Source organism: Aspergillus alliaceus, assembly GCF_009176365.1.
Source record: "Aspergillus alliaceus strain CBS 536.65 unplaced genomic scaffold BDW43scaffold_5, whole genome shotgun sequence".
Taxonomy (NCBI): Eukaryota; Fungi; Ascomycota; class Eurotiomycetes; order Eurotiales; family Aspergillaceae; genus Aspergillus; species Aspergillus alliaceus.
In genome coordinates this window covers 908,311-919,588 of record NW_022474688.1, presented here as the reverse complement: position 1 = coordinate 919,588, position 11,278 = coordinate 908,311, and the positions used below count along the sequence as shown (strand labels likewise).

Here is an 11,278-nt window from a genome sequence, read left to right as displayed (position 1 = left end):
TATGACCGACATCCGTGACAATGAAGTCCTTCTCGAGTTCTGTAATTAGTACGTGAAATTTTTACTATTGCACCTTGTGTCAGCATCTCCCGTTCTTTTGCGCTCATGACTTTCAATGACAGATAAGTCGGGTAAGAAGTTCGCTCCCAAGGCGCCCACTCGACGCACCGCTCCAGCTTCGGCTGCCCCCCCCAGAAAGCCCAGTGTCGCTTCGCAGATATCGGCTTCTCAAACTCCCCAGCCACCAACGCAGACTGCAACCCCGGAACCTGCCCCTCCTGCTTCAACCGCCGAGCCTTCGCGATCTGTTGAAACAACAGCCCCAGAGTCATCAGCTCCCCAAGAAAAGGATGTGGCGCCAACACCGCCAGCAACTGCAACCGCCACGCCCACAGCGATTCCAATTCCTCGTCCTAAGCGGAAGCCTTCTTTTTCTGCATTTACCCTCTCACAGCGACCTGCCGCAACCCCCTCTGAACCCACGCCACTTCCCTCAATCGAGGTAGCGCCTGATGAACAACGGGAAGATCGAATCTCTGTGGAAGAAGGGAGAGTTTCCGAGAGTCGAGTGAACAAGGAGCCATCTTCGGTCGCTGAAGTTCCAGCCGAAGTTCGCCCTGCCAAGCGCCAAAAGGTCACTGTTGAGCCCGCAACCCCGGCTCCGGAATCCCAGCGGCCTGCAGAAATTCCTCAATTAGCGACTCCCCCGGCTACGCAGACTTCGACCAATGAGGAAACTACGGAAGGTCAGGATAGCACCGAGTCGCAGCCTCCCACCGATTCAAATCTAAAGGTGGTAAAGTCGAAAAGACGGAAACCGTCTAAAGATGTCAGTGGTGGAAACGCCATAACCAAAACGAGAGAGAGGAAGCCACGAGCTCCTCGTAAGAAGCGCGAACCGACGCCTGAGGGCTCCGAGCTTGTGCAGATTGCTCCTGGTATTGTCAAGATGTCGGAGCTGTGCAAGGATCTACGGACAGGAAAGATTTCCAAGCGAGAAACCGAACTGCGCCAAATGGAGTTGGCCGAGCTGGAACGCAAGCAGAAAGCACAACAGGACGAAGAGAACTCTGAGCAGACGCCTATCAAGGAGAATGAAAATGCAGACTCCCCAGTGCTGGAGACGGGGGATCCGAAGCCGCAGAATGGACCAGTCATGAGGATTGTGAACGGAGAAATTGTCATCGATGCGGCATCGCTGGAAGTCGACCGTCATGCGGATGCGGCAAGGAACGCCGGAGAATTGGAAGATGTTGTAGAAAACTCCCTTACTCGGAAAGTCAACCAGGCATCATTTGGAAAGCGTTCCAAAACCGAATCATGGGACGAAGAAATGACGGAACTATTTTACCGAGGTTTGCGCATGTTCGGTACTGATTTTATGATGATCAGTAAACTTTTCCCGGGGAGGTCCCGGCGCCAGATCAAGTTGAAGTTCAACAACGAAGAGCGCCGTGACCCGGGACGGATCAAGGACACCTTGCTAGGACCACGCGAAGCGGTCGACATTAAAGCTTACTCGGAGATGACCAACACCATCTATGACGATCCAAGAGTGATCCAGCAAGAGCTAGATGAAGAGAAGAAACGCATTGAGGATCAGCATGCTAAGGAAAAGCAGGCCCAGGAGGATCTTCTTAAGAATCCTGATGGGGCTGCCGAAGCTAACCAAGCTTCAGAGCATGACCAAGGCAATACCGCACCCGTTAAGGGCAAGCGCAACAGCAGAAAGCAAGCCGCTAAGAATATTGGTGGTGGAAACGAAGAAATTCTGGGCTCTATTGATGACTTTCCTTGAAACATAATGTTTCTTTCTATCGATTTGGTTTAGTCTGTGGATCTCTAATGTGACAGTGATGATAGGCGTTTGCGGTGTTTCCGGTATCCTAATTTGGTGGTTGACCAGGAGTTCAGTCTTATTACTGCCTGATCTGTCTTGATGTCCTTGCGCTTCTCTTTACTGTTTACCTGTACCCTAGTTGCAGTATTCTCCGTTCTCTCGCGGGTCTTAACGTTTAGTATCATGGCTCATGAGCTGGATTCCTTTTTGTCTAGCATGGTTTCCGGCAAATCGCTGGAGTATATAGCTTATTTGCCGAGATAGTTAAATTCTTCTGACTGATATCCTGACGTATCACCGACGTCTTGTTGAACCAAACCCTGTGCTTGTAGTCAGAGCAGAGAACTGAGGGGACCGAGACCGCGAGCTGCCTTCTCCAAGGTCATCATATGCATCATTCCATCTATTATAGGAAGCCGTTCGTAGGCCAGCAAAAGGAGATTCGCGACGACTGCTTCTCCGGCCATACTCATAACCAGCCGCAGCGCCGCCCAGTGCACCCGTCCAGAAGCCCGGCCTCCAACCCTGCCCGGTGGGCGCCGAGGCAAAAGAACTACTACCTGGACAGCTGCTATATGGGGGAGGAGGCCCAGGATAAGGACCTCCTCCACCATTATCACCACCTCCTCCACCACCTCCCCAGCCAAATCTACGACCAGCAGTACGGCCTCCTCTGTTGCCCCCTAAACTAAAACATTGTCGAAACATGGCTCCCAGCATCACCACCAAGACCACAATCATGAGAACAAAGAAGAGGATATCTCCTATGAACGTAAAGCTGTCACGTTGTTTACTACCGTTCGTTCTGGACCAGGGTTCTTCGCGCACACGGCCAAATTTCCGTTCTCCAAGCTCTGTCAGCAGAAGTCGGTATTCTACACCACAGCTGCCTTTAAGTATCCACCTATCATCCGCATTTCGGTATCCCTCACAGACCACGTCTGTGGAGCCAAGCTTAAACTCTTGGGGTAGCGATGCGGTACAGGTCCACTGGACGTCTTCTTCGTCATAGTCGTAGCCTGCGTTAGTGCATCGTATCGTATCGATGGGGTACATGTCGCATATTCTTTTTGAAGGGCCAGTGCATTTTAGCTGAGGTATGGGGTCAACGCGGCGAGCAGTTGTGAAGCGATTCGCGCGCAGAGTCAACGTTTGAACTTTAGAGAGAAGGATGGCTTTACTGCCTGGGGGGTTCTCTGAGTTTCTGCCATATGAAAGGACAGAAAGGGGAAGGAGGAAAGACAGAAGAGTCCGCCAAATTATTGGGTACATGGTTTCAAAAAAAAATCAACCAAGTTGATATGATATGACAACTGCAGAAAAAGATTGACGAGAAGTGGAGCTTTTATATACGTGGTGGTGTTTAATTTCTTGACAAGTGTCATCATCCACCAGGTACCAAAGTGACGCGTCTTGGATTTCGAAATTTACCGGATGAAAGGAGACTAAACTTTCTCCAGTTGAGTAAATTTTTTCTAAAGCGGATAGATGGCTCTTTGTTCCTTTTTGTTTTCATTACTTTTGGAAGAGAGAAAAAAAACTGATAAATTGAAGTCGCAAAACGATCAGCGATAAGGATAGGACGCTAATCCCGACTAGTCTATAGTCTACAAATTAATTCGCTGCGGAAGTTCAAAAGTCCAAGTCAAACCCTCCGGAGAGAATCATTTTTCCCCCAACCTCGCTTATCCGCACGGCGATGGGTCGTTGAGGTCTACAGTGGCTGAAAATGGCATTTCAGCAAAGTGCGCTCTTGTCCAAATTCGCAGTTGAATCTCTTGACTAACCAACGACGCATTAGATGAACCCTCGCCCGTTTCGGCTCAGTCCTCGTACGTCATTAGCATTGCTTGCATATGTCCATACATATATAATTAACAATGGAGCCGATTTAGGTTGTCCTTTACCCAGGGATTTCTTCTAGGACAACTCTCCGTTGTACTGTTGATCGGCGCCTTCATCAAATTCTTCATTTTTGGCGAAGCTCCTCCACCGCCATCCCGCGGACTTTCTCACCGCGCTTCAACACACCGACGCTCCAATTCCATCTACACCATAAATCCCAGTGAGGGAAATCCTAGGTCGCTCAGAGAGAAACCGTCCAACTCTAACGTCCTTCGTCCCGTGCCGTCGTCCTCCACGAATACTCGGTCCATTCTTCGGAAAACCTACTACAGCGCGATACCTACAAACCCCTCAGGGAAGCATGGCCGTCATAGGATCCATCATTCTTCTCATCAGCCAGAATCGTTGGATTGGTTCAATGTACTGATCGCGCAAACCATTGCGCAGTACAGGCAAACAGCGTACCTACTAAAGGATGATCCGACATCCTCGATACTCAGCTCGCTGACTGCGGCATTGAACAACCCAGAAAAGAAGCCTTCCTTCATAGATAAAATTGCAGTGACGGATATATCCCTAGGAGAAGAATTTCCAATATTCAGTAATTGTCGCATTATCGCTGTGGACGATCCCAATTCTGACGGCGGAAGGCTTCAGGCATTACTGGACGTCGACTTGAGTGACGACAACCTCTCTATTGCTGTAGAGACTTCACTGTTACTGAATTACCCCAAACCATGTTCTGCTATCCTTCCAGTGGCCCTCTCCATCTCAGTGGTGCGGTTTTCAGGGACATTATGCATATCTCTCGTTCCAGCATCCACCCCCCCCCTTCACACGCCGTCGCCCTCACCTTCACCACCAACCGCAGATGGGGCTGCGAATGCACGGACACAACCTACAAATGGGCCAAGAGGCCCCGCCCAAGAATCTACTGACGCCCAAGAAGAGTCTCCACCGAAAACTAGCCCGAAAAGCAACGTCGCGTTCTCTTTCCTTCCAGACTATCGATTGGATCTGTCAGTACGATCATTGATTGGCTCCCGTAGCAGGTTGCAAGATGTACCGAAGGTTGCTCAATTGGTAGAAGCCCGTGTCCATTCATGGTTCGAGGAACGAGTAGTGGAGCCCCGAGTACAAGTGGTAGGCTTGCCGGACCTGTGGCCTCGCATGGGCCGGACAGGTGTACGGACGGGAGAGGATTCTGAAACCGGCTCCAACGCAGCTTCCCGGTCCGCCATGTCTGCTGATATGGGCAATTCACTTCGAGCCGATGATATAGGCAGGGACCCTGAGGGGTTAAGGTTCCGAGGGCTGGGAACACGGCCACCGTTCGATAGTGTCTCGCGAACGAGTAGTTTCAATGTCGAAACAGGTGGCTTTCGCAGTCACAGCATGACCCGAGAAGGCAGCGGTGGTGGCATGAGTGATGAATTTCAAATGCCCGGCACTTTACCTGGAGGTGCGGCCGCCAACTAATGGCTTTATTTTGCTAATGTATACTAACCTATGTTTTCATAAAGAGGATCTTTTTGCGTAATGTGCGCTTTACACGTGCATAGCGAAACCAAATATTTGTCATGGATCTCATTGCTTTGGTATATACACATCTAATCGTTCAATGTAGTCATGCCTGTCACCCGGAAAGATGTAGATCACCAGGCCGATTGAACCTCCCTAAGGTTTGTCCCTGCTTAATCCTAAACCTAGTATGGCACCGGTTTAGTTAGCAGTCACAGCAGCGCTAGAGAGAGTACCAAGGTATGTCTTCCGGTGCGGGTTAGTATCCACCTCTTTGCTACGGTTCAAAGGCGTCCACTTGGGCTCTTCCTGGAAAAGGCGCATAGCCTTGACATACTGCAAGTACACGGTCAGCGGGGCTGGGACAACACAGAAAAGCTAGCATAAGACTCACGTTCTTCTCATCGGTCGTGAATCGATGGTAAATCCCGGCGGGAAGGATGATGAGGTCATCCTTGCTAAGCTGAATCCGGACCCATTCGTCCTCCTGGCCACGCACGTCGAAGTAGCCCTCGCCGTCGCGGATGTACCGAATTTCCTCATCCTCGTGAAGATGCTCAGCAAAAAACATCTTCACCTTCGACTCGTAGAGATCACCCATGGTCTGGGGAGAGACGCAAACCTCATCGCGGTTCTTGTATCCGCGCTCCTCGGCCAAAGTATTAACAGTCTCGATATCAGGGCAGTAGCGGTAAAAGACACCGATAGAGGCGAGATAGTCTTCGGAGACAGGGCGACCGGAGTCGTGGGGCTCGCGCTGGTCACCCTGTTGCAAAGTTAGCTACTATTCTTCTGTTGCGAGAATGACGGCAGTGCGGTGCCGGAGCCATTGAACTTACCGGCTTGTTGTCGTACCAGTATGCCTTCATTGTGGACTGCGGTTCTTAATCTTCGTTTTTGAGAGATAGAATCAAGTGAAACTCCAGTTTCCTGTGGGGAAGATTACTTCAGGCACAGAGATGAAGAATGGGAAAAAACCGACTGTAAGCCAATGGTCTGCGGGGTTGAGAAAATCGAGCCCCACAATTGGCCAGCGATTGCGCAACGATCGAGATCTCCGGCCTCACCGCCCTCGGACTTAACGGCCATAGCAAATATGCACGTGATGCTTACTAACCACATTTTTGTTTCTTGTTTCTTGTTCCGTATTAGAATTCTTTCAGCCATCGGACTCTCCTCCATATATACCCCATTATCATGGCTTTTCGGGCACGGTCTTTGGCTCTTGTTCGATGGGGTCACAGCTCTCGCTCCCGGTTGATTGGTCCAATTCGTGACCTGGCCACCGTTTCTAATGGCTCACGGTATGTCTTTGCATCCTTTCTTTTACTCATGACACTAATATCATTGATATAGACCATACGATGTGGTTGTTATCGGAGGTGGACATGCTGGCTCAGAAGCCTGCGCTGCGGCAGCCCGATCGGGTGCTCGCACTGCTTTGATCACACCTTCGCTCTCAAACATCGGCGTATGTTCGTGCAATCCAAGCTTTGGAGGAATCGGAAAGGGTACAATGATCCGGGAGGTCGATGCCATGGATGGCGTCACGGGACGCATAATCGACAAAGCCGGTATCATGTTTCGCATACTCAACAAATCAAAAGGACCTGCAGTTTGGGGCCCTCGCGCGCAAATCGATCGTGACCTGTACAAAAAATACATGCGAGAAGAGCTCCTTGGAACCGAAGGATTAAGTGTTTTGGAGGGCAAAGTAGCGGATATTGTGGTGTCCAAGGAGGGCGTGGAGAATGTGCCAGGTGCTCAGGGTAAAATTGTCGGAGTAAAGCTGGAGTCCGGTGAGGTTATCCCTACTAACCGAGTGGTCATCACAACCGGTACCTTTTTGGGCGGAGAAATCCATATCGGAATGACTGTATACCCATCGGGCCGTATGGGTGAGGCTGCTACTTTTGGGCTGAGCAAGTCCCTCCGTGAAGCTGGGTTTCAACTTGGCCGTCTGAAGACTGGGACTCCTCCTCGACTAGATGCAAAAACCATTGATTTCAAAGCCCTTGAAATCCAAAAAGGCGATTCACCCCCGCAGCCTTTCTCCTACCTCAACAATACGGTTGACGTTGGTGACGAAGGCCAGCTCAACTGCTGGATGACCCATACCAACGAGGCCTCTCACGACATTATCCGTGCCAATCTGGACAAGTCCATCCACATTCGCGAGACAGTAAGAGGACCGAGATACTGTCCGTCTCTTGAGTCGAAAATCATTCGCTTCCAGGACAAACAGCGACATCTCATTTGGCTGGAGCCAGAGGGATTTGCACCTAATGACGTTATCTATCCTAATGGAATCTCTATGACTGTTCCGGAAGACGCTCAGTTCGCTATGTTGCGGACGGTTCGTGGGTTAGAGAACGTACGCATGCTTCAACCCGGCTATGGAGTGGAATACGACTATATCGATCCTCGCAACCTTCGGCCTACCCTAGAAACGAAATTGATTAGCGGACTTTACCTCGCTGGTCAGATCAACGGAACAACCGGGTATGAAGAAGCCGCCGGGCAGGGAATCATCGCTGGTACCAACGCTGGTCTTTCTGCAAAAGGTCGGTCGCCACTCACGCTTACGCGGTCAGACGGATTCATCGGAATCATGATCGACGACCTCATCACAAAGGGTGTATCTGAACCCTACCGTATGTTCACAACGCGGAGTGAATACCGCATCTCCACCAGATCGGACAATGCGGATCTACGTCTAACACGAATGGCCCGCGATGTGGGTGTCGTCTCGGACAAACGCTGGCGTCAATTCACCGACACCGAGGCGCAACTCAAAGAGCTCCAGACTCTACTCGCTAACACAAAAATGTCCTCGAATGCATGGACCCGCAGAGGCTTCAAGGCCCGAGTCGACACCTCTATCCGTTCTGCCCTGGACCTTCTCTGCCTTGACGAAGTCGATGTAGACGCTTTGATCCCGCACATCGAATCCCCATCCGGAAAGGTCTACACGCCCTCATCCTTTGCCCCTGAAATCCGAACCCGCGTCGCCATCGAACGCCGCTACGCTCCATACGTCGCACGGCAAGAGACAGCCGTCCGCAAGTTCCTGCAGGATGAAAGCCTTTTCCTCCCCCCTGACCTAGATTACTCCAAAGTCCAAGGCATAAGCACGGAGGAGAAACAGGCCCTCGAACGCGTCCGCCCTGTCAGTGTGGGCATGGCCAGACGAATCGAAGGTGTCACTCCCGCGGGTGCTCTGCGGTTACTCGCACACGCTCGGAGAACTGGCACAGCACCAGCAAGTGACAATCTAGAAGAAACGCCAGACGATATCCTACAACAAGCTCCTTGAATCGAAATTTGAATCTAGTACATACATCACTTACGAACATGCACATTTTGCATTCTTATATTCTGAAAATTCAGCGGCAAACACACCAGGCGTAATGGACAGGTTTAGGGAAAGAAAGGTGCCTGATATGGAAGGGCTTGCATCCTCCTTATGAGGCAAAATAATCCGGGAAAGGATAAATATGTATATTATCTGATGCATTTTTTGGGATTGTATCCTTGATTTATTCTGACGGGTCATGGACATGTATGTATACTATTGGAATCTCCTCATCTCACCATGTACATTATTAACACTATAGATAAAGCATTGAAGATGCCTGTCGCATCATTTCAGAGTTACTCCCTCAAATGTATAGAACAATTAATCCAAACAATAACTTGTACTCTCGCGCTGACCGTAGGGCTAGAGGGTAATAGCTACTCCCCAGCTAGAATACACACATGTAGCCCGCTTCCCTCCATTCTATATGTAAAGATAAATGCTTGGGTAATATACATACAAGATATACTAATGCAATATGTTCAATCAGACATTCTTCTTTGCAACGTTAGAACTGGCCCGTGCAATACGCTTTTGGACTTCTTCCTTGCTTAGGATCTTTACGGCGTCTCTGGAGAAGATGTAGCTCATTCCGGACCAGATGGTGGTGGCTGCGACGAGATATCTATATGCTTCTATTAGGTTTTGTACACAACAAAAAGGAACTTATAAAGAATTTGAAGGAAGACCAGAGCAAAGCTTGTAATGAGAAGAGAATTAAAAAAAGATAAAACGTACAACAGCCGGGATTCGCTGGTGGTCACCCACCCAACTACTAACCGGCCGGCGTGTGGCTTAAGTACGGCTGAGCGGACGGGAAGCCCTGTTCTCCACACCCTATGGTCGTACGTGCTGGGAGTGTCTCCGAAAAGGCTTATATTGCCCACTCCGACCATTTTTCTTTTCGCAGAAACAAAAGGGAAGGACAAGAGGGTGGGGAATAAGGACAAATTTCACTTACTGAAATCCAGTCATTGCTTCTTTGAGATTCCATGCGTCTACAATTACCTCGGGAACAACGGGCAATGCGATGGCGCTACCCACGAGTAGCAGTTGCAGGGCGGTGTTGACCTTGGAGATGGTCGTTGGTTTTACTTCCGCAGAAGGCAGGGAGAAGTCCCAATACCGGGCCATGGTTTTGGGTGGTGGAAGAGAAATCCAGCGATAGTAAATCGCAGATATCGCGAGGCCAACATCACGACCGAGGATAATGACGGCGAGCCACACTGTTTTGGGGGGTTGAATTAATATTACTACTTCATAGGGGTAGCAGATGACATACCTGGGATGGACCCATTAACTGCTAGACAAGCAACTCCGATGGTCATCAGAAGCTTATCAGCCATGGGATCGATGATCGTCCCAACGACTGTCTGGAGATTATATCGTCGCGCGATATAACCATCGACGAGGTCGGTAATTCCAGCATAAGCAAACAGGGCTAATGCGGCCTGATGATAGTCATGCACAAGGAAATACCCCACTAGAGGGGCGGCTGCCAGGCGCGTGAAGGTCAAAATATTGGGGACCGTGTAGATATTCTCATGAGTTGAAGGTAGGGGAATGCGAGAGAGAATTGGGGACTTTTTCAAGCCAGTTTGAGATCTAATACCACTTAGTCCTCCTGGAGGAATAGAACAAGTCTTCGAAGAAGTTGCAGTGTAGGAAGAGCACGGGGTAGTACTAGAGCACCTACCTATGAGCATCGGTCTCATTAGAGGACTTTTTCGTGGCAAGCCATCTTCTTTGGAGGGCAGAACTTTGGCTCCATCGTGATTCCACCCCCAAAGCCACATAATTGTTAATGCTTAGCCATCTACTATTCTGTCAGACAAGTGTTATTATCAAAACTCGGTTTGCAAGTAAATCATACTTGTTTCGTAATGAGTTTGATGTGCCAGCCAATGTGAAGAACGAAGAGCTGCGAAGCTCCATTCGAAGGCCTGACCATCTTTCCCGCGCGACAGAACTATGTCCGTGGAATGAGAATAGCGCAGTTCCAGAGAACAGAGGAGAACATCGGTGAGATGCGCGAAATGGCGCCAATGTTAAAGGCCTTGCTGCCATAATGAAAGCTAGATAGTCGCAGAAAATGAGACAAGAGACCCAGGGGGGTTAATGGATGGACTACAACGGGATGTGGAAGACTCAGGAGACAGTTTCCAACAGAAAGGAATGTTCAGGGTAGAAAGGGCGTTCCACCTCAAACATAACCAGCAGTATACAACTCCGATGTATTACCAGTAGATCTAAGCCGTTTGCCCATAGAGTAGCGTCCAAGCTCACAGTGGGTCAGTTCTTAGTGATTGGGGGAAAAAAGGGAGAGTACCGAGACTAGGGCAAGGTTCCTTTTTCGATGGCAAATGAGGATGCAAGAAATGAAGGATGCTGAAGAGACCTTGGCGATCGACAACAGTCCCAGCTATCCGAACGGGTGATCTAGAGGTGGCAGCTCGACGACCGACTTCCGCAACTCCTAACCGAGGGAGATCTCCAGGTCAGCAGGAGCGTGAATAATGAATAGACCAGGCAATTGCCACTCAAAGTTGACTCGAGGGCAATTGACTGGGGAGCTGCCACCGAAAGATGTGGAGTGAAAAGGATTGGAGCTATACAAATCGAGGCTCATGATTTGAGGAAAACGTCTGTGGAACAATAGTTGATCCGGTAAGCGTCATGTGACGGGGGGATCATACTGAAACTGACGGAGATCA

The 11,278-nt window shown here is 49.8% G+C and overlaps 6 protein-coding genes across 6 annotated transcripts; 3 read left to right on the top strand and 3 right to left on the bottom strand.

Moving 5' to 3' along the window:
- Positions 1–20: 20 nt before the first annotated feature.
- BDW43DRAFT_297430 (transcription factor TFIIIB subunit BDP1) lies at positions 21–1,798 on the top strand (the record flags this gene model as incomplete). Its single annotated transcript, XM_032044384.1, has 2 exons — positions 21–48; positions 123–1,798. 2 exons carry the CDS (start codon positions 21–23, stop codon positions 1,796–1,798), a joined length of 1,704 nt encoding a protein of 567 aa, XP_031904607.1.
- Positions 1,799–1,966: 168 nt separating this feature from the next.
- On the bottom strand, positions 1,967–3,335 carry BDW43DRAFT_182857 (DUF1183 domain protein). The gene has a single exon (XM_032038909.1). The coding sequence runs from the start codon at positions 3,110–3,112 to the stop codon at positions 2,135–2,137; it is 978 nt and encodes a 325-aa protein (XP_031904606.1). The 5' UTR covers positions 3,113–3,335; the 3' UTR covers positions 1,967–2,134.
- Positions 3,336–3,350: 15 nt separating this feature from the next.
- mmm1 (ERMES complex subunit MMM1) lies at positions 3,351–5,258 on the top strand. The gene is made up of 3 exons (XM_032040646.1): positions 3,351–3,585; positions 3,642–3,672; positions 3,736–5,258. Exons 1-3 carry the CDS (start codon positions 3,570–3,572, stop codon positions 5,162–5,164), a joined length of 1,476 nt encoding a protein of 491 aa, XP_031904605.1. The 5' UTR covers positions 3,351–3,569; the 3' UTR covers positions 5,165–5,258.
- On the bottom strand, positions 5,259–6,200 carry BDW43DRAFT_264149 (acireductone dioxygenase (Ni2+-requiring)). Its single transcript, XM_032040645.1, has 3 exons — positions 6,046–6,200; positions 5,601–5,972; positions 5,259–5,542 (listed from the first exon to the last, which is right to left on the bottom strand). Exons 1-3 carry the CDS (start codon positions 6,073–6,075, stop codon positions 5,408–5,410), a joined length of 537 nt encoding a protein of 178 aa, XP_031904604.1. The 5' UTR covers positions 6,076–6,200; the 3' UTR covers positions 5,259–5,407.
- A 192-nt stretch (positions 6,201–6,392) lies between these two features.
- BDW43DRAFT_182801 (tRNA modification protein MTO1) lies at positions 6,393–8,896 on the top strand. Its single transcript, XM_032038908.1, has 2 exons — positions 6,393–6,510; positions 6,563–8,896. The coding sequence occupies exons 1-2, from the start codon at positions 6,404–6,406 to the stop codon at positions 8,520–8,522; spliced, it is 2,067 nt and encodes a 688-aa protein (XP_031904603.1). The 5' UTR covers positions 6,393–6,403; the 3' UTR covers positions 8,523–8,896.
- A 458-nt stretch (positions 8,897–9,354) lies between these two features.
- BDW43DRAFT_264144 (cardiolipin synthase) lies at positions 9,355–11,142 on the bottom strand. The gene is made up of 4 exons (XM_032040644.1): positions 10,438–11,142; positions 10,261–10,380; positions 9,847–10,169; positions 9,355–9,790 (listed from the first exon to the last, which is right to left on the bottom strand). The coding sequence occupies exons 1-4, from the start codon at positions 10,629–10,631 to the stop codon at positions 9,522–9,524; spliced, it is 906 nt and encodes a 301-aa protein (XP_031904602.1). The 5' UTR covers positions 10,632–11,142; the 3' UTR covers positions 9,355–9,521.
- Between the last annotated feature and the right edge of the window lie 136 nt (positions 11,143–11,278).